General features: G+C 56.7%; 1 protein-coding gene across 2 annotated transcripts in view; it reads right to left on the bottom strand.

The window, feature by feature from the left end:
* Positions 1 to 15,052, bottom strand: part of mcm5 (minichromosome maintenance complex component 5) — a 28,965-nt gene extending 13,913 nt beyond the window's left edge. The window contains exons 1-10 of one of the 2 annotated variants that reach the window (XM_048521636.2): positions 14,681 to 15,052; positions 8,854 to 8,980; positions 8,164 to 8,292; positions 5,978 to 6,150; positions 5,400 to 5,555; positions 4,137 to 4,303; positions 3,026 to 3,197; positions 1,890 to 2,001; positions 916 to 1,059; positions 19 to 84 (exon numbers count right to left, since the gene is read on the bottom strand). In XM_048521636.2, coding sequence (XP_048377593.1) covers positions 19 to 84; positions 916 to 1,059; positions 1,890 to 2,001; positions 3,026 to 3,197; positions 4,137 to 4,303; positions 5,400 to 5,555; positions 5,978 to 6,150; positions 8,164 to 8,292; positions 8,854 to 8,980; positions 14,681 to 14,847 — 1,413 coding nt within the window. In that variant the 5' untranslated portion in view covers positions 14,848 to 15,052. The remainder of the gene's footprint in view (positions 1 to 18; positions 85 to 915; positions 1,060 to 1,889; positions 2,002 to 3,025; positions 3,198 to 4,136; positions 4,304 to 5,399; positions 5,556 to 5,977; positions 6,151 to 8,163; positions 8,293 to 8,853; positions 8,981 to 14,680) is intronic. The other variant, XM_048521637.2, reaches the window with a different exon arrangement.
* Positions 15,053 to 17,416: the final 2,364 nt, after the last annotated feature.

Consider the following 17,416-nt stretch of genomic DNA (forward strand, 5'->3'; position numbering starts at 1 on the left):
TGGGGGCTGGTCCCTCACCTTGGCAATGGAGATGGTCTGCTGCTCCATGGCTTCGTGGATTGCCACTCGATCGTCCTCACGCATCTGAGACAGAGCGGATTGTAGTCAGCAAAGCTCAGGGCACCAAGCCATTCTACCCCTCACATCTGCTATTTCTTTTATTCTTGTCTGGGACATACATGTCACTGGCTGGGGCAGCAATTGTTACCCACCATCTTTGAAGCAAGGGGCTTGCTTGGTCAGCCATTTCAGGGGGTAGAAATCACAGTCACCCACGTCGCTATCAGTCTGGAGTCTTGTGTAGGTCCGACTGTGGCAATAATAACACTTATGGTCACTATTAGGATAGTTTTCTAATTCCAGATGTTAATCAAATCCAAATTTCAAGAACATCATCCAGGGCCTCAGGATCACTGGAGCCTTGGTGTAACCACACTGCTGCCTCCACTCGCTTGCCGGTGTCAATTTCAAAGGTTCACGAGTCTTTAAGTAAAAAATGCGTACCTCACTTCCACCCAAGAATGAACCTTTCTTTCAGAGAACACAACCCCTGTTTCTAATTTCCTCAACTGGGGCAAAACACCCAACGTCCTGGCACAAAGGGCTGGAGTAGTTGGACCAAGTGACCATTGAGCAGTTTTGTACTGCACTAAAACATTAATAAACATGCCCTTCTGGTCATAAGACATTACAAACTATCGGACTTGCAGGGTCAATGCAGCACAGAACTGAGAAATTCCCCCTCAAATTACTGATGTGCTGAGGTAATTAACATTCAAATTTTGACCAAATGACATTCAATGGAACGGACTTGCTGTCCTATTAAAGGAATCTTGCTCTGAATTACAGAGGGCACAAGCTGGTCCTGTCAACATTAACTAGATCCCAAGAGCTTGGGAACGTGTTCCCTCGTACCTTGTCAAACTCGTCAATGCAGACAACACCACCATCAGCCAGAACCATGGCACCACCCTCCATGATGAAGTTTCGAGAGGATGGATCCCGCATCACCGACGCAGTGAGTCCAGCTGCACTGCTCCCCTTCCCAGACGTGTATACCTACACAACACAAGAATAGTTCACACCCATCAACAGAGTTGCTACAGCAAGCAGTCTCCCTCCTGTTCCCAATGCGGCCAGCAAACCCAACAAAACCAGCCTCTCACCACTCTCAGGGACACAGGGAACAGCTACATTTACTGCTGGCCTCAGGGGCACGTGGGATTGGTAGGACTGGAGTCACACTGGTAGGCTGGACCAGACCACTGCCAGCCCTTAAGGATTCTGGGTTTTCCTGACCAACAGTTATCATGTTTATTTTATCTAGAGCTTGCACATAAATTAGTAAACTCATTCAACTCAGTCTTGACATTCCAGGTCCAACTCCACCACTGGGGCTGGTACCAGGAGCCAAGGCCTGTAACACTAGGCCTCAGTGCAGTCTGAGCTAAACAACCAATGGTATTTGTCCAGATTCTGGAGATGAGGAACTTCTGAAGATGTTTTGGACAAGCTGGGACTGTTTGCTCCTGCAGCAGTGAAGACAGGGAAGGGATCTGATACAAAAATTTAAAATCACGAGGAGTCATGATAAAGCAATCAGGAAGAACGTGCTTCCTCTCAGGAAGAACTTAAGAACTAGACGGTGCCAATCTAAAGCAGTTGGTAAAAGCAGGAAAAATTGTGCAATAGGAAGAAAAAAAAACTAGAGGGGGGAAACGGAGCAGATGGATTCTTTCAAACTGTGGTCTGGATGGTTATTTGAAACAAAAACAGTGTACTGGGCAGCGAGAAAAGGCACTGTTGGAGCTGCTCTTCAGCAAACCACTGCAGGTGAATTATCTCATTATTGAGGCCACTCCACAACTTCGGCAGGCACCCACTCTTACCCCAATGGGTGAGCACCTCTCCACAAACTTCAGCAGCTGAGACTTAGCTGTCCCTGGGTCTCCAAGCATCAGCAGGTTAATGTCACCTCGCCGTGTCAGACCATCCGGCAGACTAGATGGGGAGGAGAAGGAAATGCCAGTTAGAACAACTGATAAATCTCTGGTACAGTGTAGCTCGGTCCCCTCCACAACCCTCCTGTAAAAAGCAAACGCTAGAGTAAGTGCCAATGCAATGTAAAATTATAACTGGAGCTCAGGAAATTGAAGACCATCAGGGGTCTTTTCCCAAGAAAGGAGAAGCCTAGGATTGAGGATGACATACAGGAACACGGGAACAGGAGTTGGCCAGTCAGCCCCTCCAGCCTGTTCCATCATTCTAGATCATTTAGCTGGAAGCCACCCCCCACTTCCATATCCAGATGCAATGAAGTGTCTAGAAAGCTACTAATCTCAATTTTGAATATCTGGTTTGTTATGGTGCATGAGGCCATGTGGCCCATCATGTCTGCTCCAGCTCTTCAAAATAACATCACCCACCAAATTCCTGCTTTCTTTTCGTACCCTTGCACGCTATTTCCATTCAAATACACATCCAATGCCCCTCTCGAATGCTTCAATTGAACGTGTGTGTTGTGTGTGGCACGTGTGTGTGAGCGAGAGCGAGAGACACAGACACATCTGAATCTCCACAGCCTGGAGGTAGAGGGTGACACAGTCCAAGTGAACACATTCCGCCTCTCAGTTCAAGATGGTTGTCTCTGATTTCTGAGACTGTGAACCCTGTTTTGAGGCAACTCCCACTCTATGAGGAACTAAGCTAGGAGGAAGCGCACAGACACACAGCAACGTTACAGCACACACTAGTGCTGTTTAATTACTGAACAGATACTGAGATGTCAGCACAGATCAACAATTCTTTAGTTGGAAGCAGATTTTGAGGTTACTTTTAGGAAAGACAGGGGTCAAGAGATTTTACAGGGTATGGTTTAGGGCCCAGGCAGCTGAAGACTCACTGCTAACGGACAGACAGAGATGTTTACACTGATACAGGGTCAAACCAGGAGATAAGATCACAAACAGATGGATTAAACTCCCTTCTGTGAGAACACCCCCTTCCACAGCGCAGAAACACTCACCGCTTCCTGGAGCCCCCAAAAAGCAGGCACGCAATGGCCTTCTTAATATCAGAGCTGCCGTAGATGGAGGGAGCAATGCTTTTGGCAATGGTCTCATAGATGTTGGGCATGGCAGCTAGCTGGCGGAACTCCTCCTCATCCTGTGGGGCTGTGGTGCCAGACAGACCACGACCTGAGGGCAATGATACCATTGTGAGACAAGGACCCTTGTGCCAGAGAGACAACTCCCAGTCAGAGACTGGGCAAACTCACTGTGGGCTCACATTCCCAGACTTTATTCACCAACTAAATTAAGGAAAATCCTCTGATTAGATTGTGCTACACGGGAGTGTCCCACGGAAAGCAGGAAGATCTCAAACCAGAGCTCAAGGCCCGAGAACCCTCCTAAAGGGCAGAGGTCAGCTGGAACAGCCTTCATGAACACCAAGCACACTCAGAGGGCAAATCAGATTAAGGGACACATAATCTATAAAAACAGAACATGATGAGCATTTTTAAGACAGATCCCAAAGTGGATAAATAAATCAAATTGTAATTCATGCAAAAATAAAAGACAAAGCCTTCTGCAGCCTCAGGATATCCCTCGGCCGTTTTGCGCCCAGTACTTTTGAAACAATCACTGCCCGCAGAGGAAACGTGGGAGTCAATATGTACACAGCAAGCTGCAAAAAACAGCAATGTGACAATGTCCAGGTGATGGCTCACTGGGATGTTAACCGAGAGATAGATATTGACTAGGACACTTGGGAATAATGCCCCAAGCCCTAATCCCCTGATCCTTCTCTGAACTGGTGGGTGTGAGATTGAACTCAGACAGTGTCGCACTCCTAATCACCACTGAAGCCCTGGTTCAGACCCGAGAACGGAACTTCAGCGAACTCCGAGTTGAGGGGGAGCTCTCATCAAGGCACAGCACTGTGTTACGCAGTCAAGTGAGTGGGACAATTCACTGGGTACCCATCGTTCTCTGTAATCTGAACACCAGAGTATTAAGGTAGCCCGGTCAATGATTTCACTGAGAGAGTTAACACGGTGTGCGGGTGTGTGTCTGCATTTGTGCACGCCTGTGTGAGCACGCAGTAAACGGCACCGGGCAGGAGGTGGTACGTACCTGTACCCTCAGTGTCCACCTGGATCCCAACCACTCGGATGTAGGATCCCCGGATACCCACTCCGACCCGGTCGCGGCCTTTGTTACGGCCCGCACCTGCTTTCTTGATCGAGTAGATCCCCATGATGGTGACACGGTTGCCAGGGACGACTTTGTCACACAGGTACCTGAAGTGAAGGGGGGGGGGGGAAAAAGAGAAGGGAGAGGAAGAAAGAATGCCAATGGAGACAGAAGGTGAGTCACCAGAAGACCAATTCCATCTCCCCGCCCCTCCACCACCCAAGTTCAGTCCTAAAAGGGATGCCTCACCCCAACTCCACAATTTTCAAAATAACGCCCCTTCTTCTGGACTCAGCCATAAGCCTCCTCTGAATCACCTTGAACACATTTATATGGGTCCTTAAATATGACCAAAACCATGCCCAGTATTCAAAATCTGCTCTCACCAATGCCCTGTATAAACTCAAGCACAAAATCATTACTTCCGCATTCAATTCCTCTCGTAAGAAAGGACTGCATTCCATTAGACTCCTTAATAACTCGGTGTACTCTTCTAGTATCTTCTAGTGACCCTACAAAACATATTGATTCTGTTTATGCAATAGCTTTTTGTATTCTTCCAACAAAATGAATAACTTCATATTTTTTCCTTAAAAACACACACACACACTTTCTGCCAGATTGTTTTGCTTCTCCAACCTATCTAAATCAGCCTGCAAGCTCACGTAATCTTCACAATGTATTTGTCTGCTTTTCTTGGCGTTGTCTGCAAAGTTGGGCCTTTGCGCTGCCAGGTCACTGATCTGAGTTGTAAAAAAAATTTTAGGCATCAGCTCAGATCCCTGAGGAATTCCACTTGGCAAGCAGCCAATTAGACAAAATTCAATTTACATATACTGTTTTCTGCCAACCAATTTTCCATCAATCCCACGACACCTCCTAAACAGTGAGCCCTTACTTTGCACAATAGCTTTCTAATTGACACCTTGCCCAACGTCTTCTAGAAATCCAAGTACATTACATCTGCAGGCTCTCCCTTATCCACAGCACATCATTCCTGCAAAGAGAAACCCCATGGATTAATGCTATGAGGCAGCAGTACTAACCACTGAGCCACTGTGCCGCCCTATTCAACCTCAGCTACTGCCCGGGGACGTACATTCAGAATAAATTGCCTGGGGCCCTGACAAACCAACCTCGCCCCACCACACCTGACCCTCAGCCCCAACCCCCGATGCACCCCAAACTCCCTCTCTCCTGTACCTGTCACAGTAAAGTTGCATGTGTCGGGGCATCTCTCCATGAGGCACAGCATCGGGAGCTTCCTGCAGCTTCAGAGTTTGGAAATCCACACATTTACACTTGTCGGGGATGATGAAATATGGGTCCACTGGGCACTTGGGTCGCCCGGCCTGCTCCCTGCAACACAGATTGCATCCAACGCAGGTGACAACAGCAATCCAAGGCCTTGAGCTCAAAGACAGACCAGCCAACATATCATCCCCCCCACCCCCACTCAACTCGACATAACATGAAAAATTATCCTAAAAAGAAATGGTTTTAACCCAAAACCAGGGTGGGAAAAATACCCAGGGAGAGCCCCATGAATCTTCGCAGCAACAATAGAGCTGTGCACAAGGTGGCCTGTTCCAGATATTGCAGCAAGCAAGGATGCTGACCAAACAAGCTGCACAGCTCAGGAGCAGATAGTTTTTAATGACAGACATCACACTTCCCAACATTGGCTTTACCAGGTACCGGTGTGCCTCAGGTTGGGGGCGGGGGGGGGGGGGGCGCATCTTCAGCCCCAGCAGCCCATGACTCAAGCGCCTCTCACTCACGTGTTGCACTTGCGTGGCAGGGTGTAGCCTTCCAGGCCGGGGCGGACCGCGATGTTGCTCATGACGTTGCGGCAGCCGCGACACTCGATGGCAATTCTGGTGGCCTTGGCACGCACAGAGCTGGCAGCAATCACGATGCCCGGGATCTTCACCAACCGAGACATCTGGTCAGACTGACAGGGGAAAGAAAACGTTAAACAGTGCCAGGAAAACCTCATACCTTATCAGAAAATTAAACCTTTTACAAAACTTAAGACAGTATCTGCCTGGATGGTAACCAGCTGCTATTTAAAAATAAAAATTCAGCTTTAGCCATTACACAGAACGTTCCCAAAGTGGTGACAGTCCAGAACCAGGGTTCACAGTTTTAGAAAAGTGGCAGACTGTTTAGAGCAGCCCTACTCCTAATTCTCATGTTTGTGATGCCCCAGAGCATCAGCCTGGATTATGAACGATATCACCACAGAGCAGATACAAAGACAGGTGACAGGGTGCAAGGTGAGGAGGCTGCAGAGATGCTTCAATGTCACTTGGACAAGTTCAGTGAGCCGGCAAATGCATGGCAGACGAATTATAGTGTAGATAAAGGGTGGGTTCTCCACTTTGGTGGCAAAAACGGGAAGGCAGATTATCTAAATGGTGACAGATTGGGAAAGTACAATAAAACTTGGGTGTCCTTGAAAACCAGTCACAGTGAAGAAAGCAAATGGCATGTTGGCCTTCATAGCGAGAGGATTTGCGTACAGGAGCAGGGATGTCTTGCTGCAATGGTACAATACCTCAGTGATACCACACCCAGAGTACTGTGTGCACTTTTAGTCCCCCTATTTGAGGGAGGACGTTCTGGCAATGGAGGGAGCACAGGAATCATTTACTGGACTGATTCCTAGAATGGCAGGACTGATATGAGACACAGGATTGGTTAGGATTATATGCACTGGAGTTTAGAAGAATGAAGGTGGGTGTAATGTTGGACTTAAAGATGATATCTTCAAACCAGACGAGTAAATTAGAAAGGAAATGGAAATGTACACGAAAAACAGATCTAATGCAAAAACAGAGATAACAAGGCGTGGAGCTGGATGAACACTGCAGCATCAGGGGAGCAGGAAGGCTGAAGTTTCGGGCATAGACCCTTCTTCGGAAAAATTTTCCCAAATCGACTGTTCAAAGCTCTCATCATTTACTCTCAGATCTCCTTTCAGTGACTTCCCTGCAAGGAGAACTGCGATCCAACCTCTCCAATCTATCCTCAAGATCTGTGGAACCATTTTTTGTTAACCGCTTCCGCACTCTTTCCAAAGCATTCACATCCTTTGATCTCTTTCAGATCTTGTACATTACAATAAGATCACCTCTCATTCTTCTAAACTCCCACAGGATAGGCTCAACCTCTCAGAGGTGAGCCACTTTGTTCCGGGAATCAGGTGCATGAATCTTCCCTGACTTGCCTCCAATGCCTACTCAAGGGCAGTGTCAAAAATTGTGCAATTGTTACAGTTTTTTTTTAAAAAAAGTGGGTCTCAATGCCCTTACGCATTTCTTACCAAACTACCCCTATTTTTGACTCCATCACCTTTGCAAAAAACATCAATATAGTTTGACTTCCTCATCGCTCACTAAACTGACACACTCAGGCTTCAGAACTCACCTCTCAAAACAAGTGAGAACACAAAGTAAAAAACTAAAGAACTGTGGATGCTGGAAACCAGAAACAAAAAACTGAAATTGCTGGAAAAATTCAGCAGGTCTGGGACACGTGTAGAGAAGGCAGAGTTAATGTTTCGGGTCCAGTGACACTTCTTCAGAACCGGTTGCAGCTAGGAAAAGGCTGGTAAAAATGAACAAGAAATAAGATTAGACTGGAAATCTTGATGGAGAGCTGAGCACAACTTCTTCGAGATGGGCATTCTTGGAAGAGATGTGACAATGAAATGTGGCAGGAAGTGAGTGGGGACTCAGCAAATCCCTGCCTGATACCCTATAAAAACCAAACCAAAAGAACTGCAGATGCTCAACAGCAGGAACAAAAACGAAGTTGTTGGAAAAGCCCAGCAGGTCAAGGAAAAAACTTCGCAGATGCTGCCACACCTGCTGGGCTTTTCCAGCAACTCTGTTTTTGTTCCTGCCTAATGCCCTGACTGGCAGGAGCACATCTCACCGGAACCCACTTCCCTGGTTGTTACCTTCAGGCTGCGGATATTAGCACAGTTGGCACTGGATCGCAGCATGACCTGGATCTCCTGAAGCGTCTCCTCACCGGCTGGCCGTGGGCGTGTCACCTCATCCGCCACTTCCCGCGCTGCCTCCTCCAACTGCAAGGAACAGGAAGCAAAGAGAGAGACAAATGGTAGTAACTACTGCCAAAGACGTACACCAGTGTCTCCCTCCACTGTGAGGCGAACGTATGGAGTGCTGATACCACGCATCCTTCTCTGCCGAGACAGTGGCAACAGTGCAAACTAATCAACCCAAGCATACCGGCACTTAATCCTCACCTTTACCCAGGAACAGCACCAGGACAAAGGTACAACAGGCGATCCACAAGGAAACTCAGTTTGAGAACTAGGGGAAATCAGTAATGACCCACTACCAATTATCACTCCTTGTTCACCATGAGCAGCCCATCTGACTGCTTGACCATCAGAACTGTAGTTCATCTGGCATTATTAACCACACAGAAAGGATGCAGTCCAGGGGAACTGGAAATGCAGGGGCAACCGTTCACCAGCTCAGTCATTCCACTGACACATTCCAGCCTGAGACTCCTCCAAGCACTTGATGAGCAGCCAGCCCTGCGTGGAGCTGGTTCACGTGGGGTAGGTGATGCTCCCTCCTGATGTCTTGGGCAAAGGGGCAGTGCCTTGGACTCTTACCAGAGGCAGGTGTTCAGAGGGTTGCTTGAGAAGGTAGTCGGCCAAATCCTCATCGAAGCTGCTCAGATCCTCCAGAGACACCTCGATCCAGTATTCACCCAAATTGTAGTGACGTTTCAGTTCATCCCTGTGCATCAGTCAAAATCCAAAGAAATTAAATGCCAGGAAAGCAAAGAGCAAGTTAACTGCCCTGTACGTGTCCTCTTCATCGGCGTTTCATATCACTGCCCTCCCAATTCCCAATCATCCGGCCTCATCACCCCGTGCCCCCCCTCCTCAGAACCCCCCCTCACCCACCCCGTGCCCCCCCTCCTCAGAACCCCCCCTCACCCACCCCGTGCCCCCCCTCCTAAGAACCCCCCTCACCGACCCACCCCCGTGCCCCCCCTCCTAAGAACCCCCCCTCACCCACCCCGTGCCCCCCCTCCTAAGAACCCCCCCTCAACCACCCCGTGCCCCCCCTCCTAAGAACCCCCCCTCACCCACCCCGTGCCCCCCCTCCTAAGAACCCCCCCTCACCCACCCCGTGCCCCCCCTCCTAAGAACCCCCCCTCACCCACCCCGTGCCCCCCCTCCTAAGAACCCCCCCTCACCCACCCACCCCGTGCCCCCCCTCCTAAGAACCCCCCCTCACCCACCCACCCCGTGCCCCCCCTCCTAAGAACCCCCCCTCACCCACCCACCCCCCCGTGCCCCCCCTCCTAAGAACCCCCCCTCACCCACCCACCCCCCCGTGCCCCCCCTCCTAAGAACCCCCCCTCACCCACCCACCCCCCCGTGCCCCCCCTCCTAAGAACCCCCCCTCACCCACCCACCCCCCCGTGCCCCCCCTCCTAAGAACCCCCCCTCACCCACCCACCCCCCCGTGCCCCCCCTCCTAAGAACCCCCCCTCACCCACCCACCCCCCCGTGCCCCCCCTCCTAAGAACCCCCCCTCACCCACCCACCCCCCCGTGCCCCCCCTCCTAAGAACCCCCCCTCACCCACCCCGTGCCCCCCCTCCTAAGAACCCCCCCTCACCCACCCCGTGCCCCCCCTCCTAAGAACCCCCCCTCACCCACCCCGTGCCCCCCCTCCTAAGAACCCCCCCTCACCCACCCCGTGCCCCCCCTCCTAAGAACCCCCCCTCACCCACCCCGTGCCCCCCCTCCTAAGAACCCCCCCTCACCCACCCCGTGCCCCCCCTCCTAAGAACCCCCCCTCACCCACCCCGTGCCCCCCTCCTAAGAACCCCCCCTCACCCACCCACCCCCCCGTGCCCCCCCTCCCCCCCCGTGCCCCCCCTCCCCCACCCGTGCCCCCCCTCCCCCACCCGTGCCCCCCTCCTAAGAACCCCCCCTCACCCACCCCGTGCCCCCCCTCCTAAGAACCCCCCCTCACCCACCCACCCCCCCGTGCCCCCCCTCCTAAGAACCCCCCCTCACCCACCCACCCCCCCCCGTGCCCCCCCCTCCTAAGAACCCCCCCTCACCCACCCACCCCCCCCCGTGCCCCCCCCTCCTAAGAACCCCCCCTCACCCACCCACCCCATGCCCCCCCTCCTAAGAACCCCCCCTCACCCACCCCGTGCCCCCCCTCCTAAGAACCCCCCCTCACCCACCCCGTGCCCCCCCTCCTAAGAACCCCCCCTCACCCACCCCGTGCCCCCCCTCCTAAGAACCCCCCCTCACCCACCCCGTGCCCCCCCTCCTAAGAACCCCCCTCACCCACCCACCCCCCCTCCTAAGAACCCCCCCTCACCCACCCCCCCGTGCCCCCCCTCACCCACCCACCCCCCCGTGCCCCCCCTCCTAAGAACCCCCCCTCACCCACCCACCCGTGCCCCCCTCAAAAGAACCCCCCCTCACCCACCCCGTGCCCCCCCTCCTAAGAACCCCCCCTCCTAAGAACCCCCCCCTCACCCCCCCTCCTAAGTGCCCCCCCTCCTAAGAACCCCCCCTCACCCACCCCGTGCCCCCCCCTCCTAAGAACCCCCCCTCACCCACCCCGTGCCCCCCCTCCTAAGAACCCCCCCTCACCCCCCCTCCTAAGTGCCCCCCCTCACCCACCCCGTGCCCCCCCTCCTAAGAACCCCCCCTCACCCACCCCGTGCCCCCCCTCCTAAGAACCCCCCCTCCTAAGAGCCCCCCCTCACCCCCCCTCCTAAGAGCCCCCCCTCCTAAGAGCCCCCCCTCCTAAGAGCCCCCCCTCACCCCCCCTCCTAAGTGCCCCCCCTCACCCACCCCGTGCCCCCCCTCCTAAGAGCCCCCCCTCACCCACCCCGTGCCCCCCCTCCTAAGAACCCCCCCTCACCCACCCCGTGCCCCCCTCCTAAGAACCCCCCCTCACCCACCCCGTGCCCCCCCTCCTAAGAACCCCCCCTCACCCACCCCGTGCCCCCCCTCCTAAGAACCCCCCCTCCTAAGTGCCCCCCCTCACCCCCCCTCCTAAGTGCCCCCCCTCACCCACCCCGTGCCCCCCCTCCTAAGAACCCCCCCTCCTAAGTGCCCCCCCTCACCCCCCCTCCTAAGTGCCCCCCCTCACCCACCCCGTGCCCCCCCTCCTAAGAACCCCCCCTCCTAAGTGCCCCCCCTCACCCCCCCTCCTAAGTGCCCCCCCTCACCCACCCCGTGCCCCCCCTCCTAAGAACCCCCCCTCCTAAGTGCCCCCCCTCACCCACCCCGTGCCCCCCCTCCTAAGAACCCCCCCTCCTAAGTGCCCCCCCTCACCCACCCCGTGCCCCCCCTCCTAAGAGCCCCCCCTCACCCACCCCGTGCCCCCCCTCCTAAGAACCCCCCTCACCCACCCACCCCGTGCCCCCCCTCCTAAGAACCCCCCTCACCCACCCACCCCGTGCCCCCCCTCCTAAGAACCCCCCCTCCTAAGTGCCCCCCCTCACCCACCCCGTGCCCCCCCTCCTAAGAACCCCCCCTCCTAAGAGCCCCCCCTCACCCACCCCGTGCCCCCCCTCCTAAGAACCCCCCCTCACCCACCCCGTGCCCCCCCTCCTAAGAACCCCCCCTCACCCACCCCGTGCCCCCCCTCCTAAGAACCCCCCCTCACCCACCCCGTGCCCCCCCTCCTAAGAACCCCCCCTCCTAAGTGCCCCCCCTCACCCCCCCTCCTAAGTGCCCCCCCTCACCCACCCACCCCCCCCCGTGCCCCCCCCTCCTAAGAACCCCCCCTCACCCACCCACCCCCCCCCGTGCCCCCCCCTCCTAAGAACCCCCCCTCACCCACCCACCCCGTGCCCCCCCTCCTAAGAACCCCCCCTCACCCACCCCGTGCCCCCCCTCCTAAGAACCCCCCCTCACCCACCCCGTGCCCCCCCTCCTAAGAACCCCCCCTCACCCACCCCGTGCCCCCCCTCCTAAGAACCCCCCCTCACCCACCCCGTGCCCCCCCTCCTAAGAACCCCCCCTCACCCACCCCGTGCCCCCCCTCCTAAGAACCCCCCCTCACCCACCCACCCCGTGCCCCCCCCTCCTAAGAACCCCCCCTCACCCACCCACCCCGTGCCCCCCCCTCCTCAGACCACCCCCACCCCCCCACCCCGTGCCCCCCCCATCCTCAGACCACCCCCACCCCCCCACCCCGTGCCCCCCCCATCCTCAGACCACCCCCACCCCCCCACCCCGTGCCCCCCCCATCCTCAGACCACCCCCACCCCCCCACCCCGTGCCCCCCCCTCCTCAGACCACCCCCACCCCCCCACCCCGTGCCCCCCCCTCCTCAGACCACCCCCACCCCCCCACCCCGTGCCCCCCCCATCCTCAGACCACCCCCACCCCGTGCCCCCCCCTCCTCAGACCACCCCCACCCCCCCACCCCGTGCCCCCCCCTCCTCAGACCACCCCCACCCCCCCACCCCGTGCCCCCCCCTCCTCAGACCACCCCCACCCCGTGCCCCCCCCTCCTCAGACCACCCCCCCACCCCGTGCCCCCCCCTCCTCAGACCACCCCCCCACCCCGTGCCCCCCCCCTCCTCAGACCACCCCCCCACCCCGTGCCCCCCCCCTCCTCAGACCACCCCCCCACCCCGTGCCCCCCCCCTCCTCAGACCACCCCCCCACCCCGTGCCCCCCCCTCCTCAGACCACCCCCACCCCCCCACCCCGTGCCCCCCCCTCCTCAGACCACCCCCACCCCCCCACCCCGTGCCCCCCCCTCCTCAGACCACCCCCACCCCGTGCCCCCCCCTCCTCAGACCACCCCCCCACCCCGTGCCCCCCCCTCCTCAGACCACCCCCACCCCCCCACCCCGTGCCCCCCCCTCCTCAGACCACCCCCACCCCCCCACCCCGTGCCCCCCCCTCCTCAGACCACCCCCACCCCGTGCCCCCCCCTCCTCAGACCACCCCCACCCCCCCACCCCGTGCCCCCCCCTCCTCAGACCACCCCCACCCCCCCACCCCGTGCCCCCCCCTCCTCAGACCACCCCCACCCCGTGCCCCCCCCTCCTCAGACCACCCCCACCCCGTGCCCCCCCTCCTCAGACCACCCCCACCCCGTGCCCCCCCTCCTCAGACCACCCCCACCCCGTGCCCCCCCCTCCTCAGACCACCCCCACCCCGTGCCCCCCCCTCCTCAGACCACCCCCACCCCCCCACCCCGTGCCCCCCCCTCCTCAGACCACCCCCACCCCCCCACCCCGTGCCCCCCCCTCCTCAGACCACCCCCACCCCGTGCCCCCCCCTCCTCAGACCACCCCCCCACCCCGTGCCCCCCCCTCCTCAGACCACCCCCACCCCCCCACCCCGTGCCCCCCCCTCCTCAGACCACCCCCACCCCCCCACCCCGTGCCCCCCCCTCCTCAGACCACCCCCACCCCGTGCCCCCCCCTCCTCAGACCACCCCCACCCCCCCACCCCGTGCCCCCCCCTCCTCAGACCACCCCCACCCCCCCACCCCGTGCCCCCCCCTCCTCAGACCACCCCCACCCCCCCACCCCGTGCCCCCCCCTCCTCAGACCACCCCCACCCCGTGCCCCCCCTCCTCAGACCACCCCCACCCCGTGCCCCCCCTCCTCAGACCACCCCCACCCCGTGCCCCCCCCTCCTCAGACCACCCCCACCCCCCGTGCCCCCCCCTCCTCAGACCACCCCCACCCCCCCACCCCGTGCCCCCCCCTCCTCAGACCACCCCCACCCCGTGCCCCCCCCTCCTCAGACCACCCCCACCCCGTGCCCCCCCTCCTCAGACCACCCCCACCCCGTGCCCCCCCTCCTCAGACCACCCCCACCCCGTGCCCCCCCCTCCTCAGACCACCCCCACCCCGTGCCCCCCCCTCCTCAGACCACCCCCACCCCCCCACCCCGTGCCCCCCCCTCCTCAGACCACCCCCACCCCCCCACCCCGTGCCCCCCCCTCCTCAGACCACCCCCACCCCGTGCCCCCCCCTCCTCAGACCACCCCCCCACCCCGTGCCCCCCCCTCCTCAGACCACCCCCACCCCGTGCCCCCCCTCCTCAGACCACCCCCACCCCGTGCCCCCCCCTCCTCAGACCACCCCCACCCCGTGCCCCCCCCTCCTCAGACCACCCCCACCCCGTGCCCCCCCCTCCTCAGACCACCCCCACCCCGTGCCCCCCCCTCCTCAGACCACCCCCACCCCCCCACCCCGTGCCCCCCCCTCCTCAGACCACCCCCACCCCGTGCCCCCCCCTCCTCAGACCACCCCCACCCCCCCACCCCGTGCCCCCCCCTCCTCAGACCACCCCCACCCCCCCACCCCGTGCCCCCCCCTCCTCAGACCACCCCCACCCCGAGACCTCTCCCCCTCCTCCTCCTCCTTGCCCTCCACACTCCCCTTGACCCTCTCTCCCGCCCCCCCGCCTTTCCGCGCGGACCTGTATTTGAAAGTGAAGCCGGTGCGGTCGCTGCCCTCCCGGTACTGCCGGAGGAAATCCCGCAGCCGCTTCTGGAGCTGTGTCCGGCGGATCTGGCCCGAGTCTCCCGGGGTTTCAGACCCGAAGCTGTCGCTGAAAAACACGCCGGGATCATCAAACCCGGACATGGCGGGGCCGGGCCCGAGTCTGGGGCCTCTCGAGAATTCTTCTTCTTCCTCCTCTTCACTTTCTCTCACTCTATCTCGTTATTTTATCTTTCCCTCTATTTATTTTCCGTCTACTTTCTCTCTTCAATTTTTTATTTCTCTCCCTTCTTCCCCGCCGCGCACCCTGGGCTTTCGCGCCAGAACCACATCAGGTCCCGCCCTCTTTCTCTCATTGGCTGTTCCTAGAACTGGCTCCGCCCTATCCCCGTTCTGGCGCCAAATATTAGCCAATCAGCAGGAAAAGGCATTTCCGGGCGATCACCCGGCCCCTTGCGCCGCTGCTCCCCCATTTGGGCGGAAATTAAAGGCCCTAGGCCTCTCTTTCCCGGTCACTTTCCACCTTAAAGCAACAAACTCCTTGCATTGATGAACCCTCCTGGGACGTGATTTCCCTGGAACTATCTGAGTGGAAGGTCTGCTATTCAGGTTTGTTTTTCTGATAGGTGTTCCCAAGCCTCCAGCATGATCTCCAAACACTTGCTGTGTTTATTTCATTATTTCCTGCATATTTAGCTTTTATTTGAGCATTGTCCTGAGAGCTGAATAGCAATTATCAATTAACCTCCTGGCCACTGGAGAATCATGATGTGGCAGTGCCAGTGTCAGACTGGGGTGACCAAGGCCAGAAATCACAGTCACCAGGTTATAGCCCAACACAGTTCATTTGAAAACGCAAGCTTTTGGAGTGCTTCACCTGACACGGTCTATGCTCTAAAAGCTTGTGTTTTTGAATAAACATGTTGGGTTATAACCTGGTGTCGTATGATTTCTGATTGGAGAGGGTGAAACACAAGGAGAATGACCGTAGGGCCATGTAATGAAAAGGTTGTGATTTCTTTACCTACTTTGTACAGCATTAATCATCTCGAAAGATATTGGCACTGAGGGAACAAAAACATCTTTGACTAGGTGATGGGAAATGCCGTGATAAAAGCTTCAGGAATGTGTCCAGGCAGAGTTAGCAATTCTATATCTTGCCAATCTCCATTGAAACATTTGTGTACTTCAATCACTCTTCATGCAAATGCTCCCAACCTGTACCACACCCCACTTCAAGCAAAACAAGAATCCACAGGCACCGGTGGGTTTGAATCTCACAATTAGGTTAGATTCCCCACAGTGTGGAAACAGGCCCTTTGGACCAGCAAGTCCACACTGCCCCTTGAAGCATCCCAACCAGTCCCATCCCCCTATAATCCACACACCCCCGAACACTACGGGCAATTTAGCATGGCCGATCCACCTAGCCTGCACATCTTTGGACTGTGGGAGGAAACCGGAGCGCCCGGAGGAAACCCACGCAGACATGGGGAGAATGTGCAAACTCTGCACAGACAGTTACCTGAGGCTAGAATCAAACCTGGGTCCCTGGCACTGTGAGGTTGCAGTGCTAACCACTGAGCCACCGTGCCGCCCAAGGTCATAAAGATGTACAGCACGGAAACAGATCCTTCAATCCAACCTGTCTGCACCAACCAGGCATCCCAATCTAACCCAGGTCCATTGCTAGCATTTGGTCCAAATCCTTCTAAACCCTTCTTATTCCTGTACCTATCCAGATGCCTTTTAAATGTAGTAATTGTATTTGCCTGCATCACTTTGCCTGCCACTTGTTTCATTTACCATCCCCCATCTGCATGAAGAAGTTGCACCTTAGGTCCTTTTCAAATGTTTCCCCTCTCGACTTAAACCTGTGCCCTCTAGCTTTCCCCACCCTAGGAAAAAGACCTCACTTTTGCTATGCCCCTCATGATTTTGTAAACCTCTATAACGTTACCCCCTCAGCCACCAACACTGCAGCAAAAAAGCCACAGCTTATTCAGCCCCTCCCCGTAACTTAAACCCCCCCAGTCCCAGAAACATCCTTACAAATCTTCTCTGCACTCTCAGCTTTAACAACGACGTGGAAGGGCGGCCAGAATTGTATGCAGTATTCTAAAAGTTGCCTTACCATTGTCCTCTATAGCTGTAACATGATGTCCCATCTCCTATATTCAATGTTCTGACCAATGAAGGCAAGTGTGCCAAATGCCTTCTTCAGCAGCCTGTCTACCTGCGAGTCCGCTTGCAAGGAACTATGCACCTGCATCCTTGGGTCTCTTTGCTTAGCAACACAGCCTAGGGCCCTACCCTTAACTGTACAAGTCTTGCCCTGGCTTACCTTACCAAAATGCCACACTTTACACTTATCTAAATGAAACTCCATCTGCCACTCCTTGGCCCATTGGCCCATCTGATCAAGGTCCCATTGTACTCTGAGATAACCATCTTCACTGCCCACTACACCACTAGTTTTGGTGTCATCTGCAAACTTATTAACTGTGCCTCCTATATTTACATTTGTTGTAAATAGTGATTGTGTGGAAATAGATAAATATCCATGTATTTAACCAATTCTGTTTGGAGAGTTCCATCCTTACAGATGCAGAATTCCAGATCACAACGAATGCAACATGAAAATTCTCCCCACTCTGCTATGAGCAATCTCTTGCCTCTGTTGATTCACTGCCCTGTCAATGGAAAGAGTTTC

Source organism: Stegostoma tigrinum, chromosome 38 (assembly GCF_030684315.1).
Source record: "Stegostoma tigrinum isolate sSteTig4 chromosome 38, sSteTig4.hap1, whole genome shotgun sequence".
NCBI classification, from domain to species: Eukaryota; Metazoa; Chordata; class Chondrichthyes; order Orectolobiformes; family Stegostomatidae; genus Stegostoma; species Stegostoma tigrinum.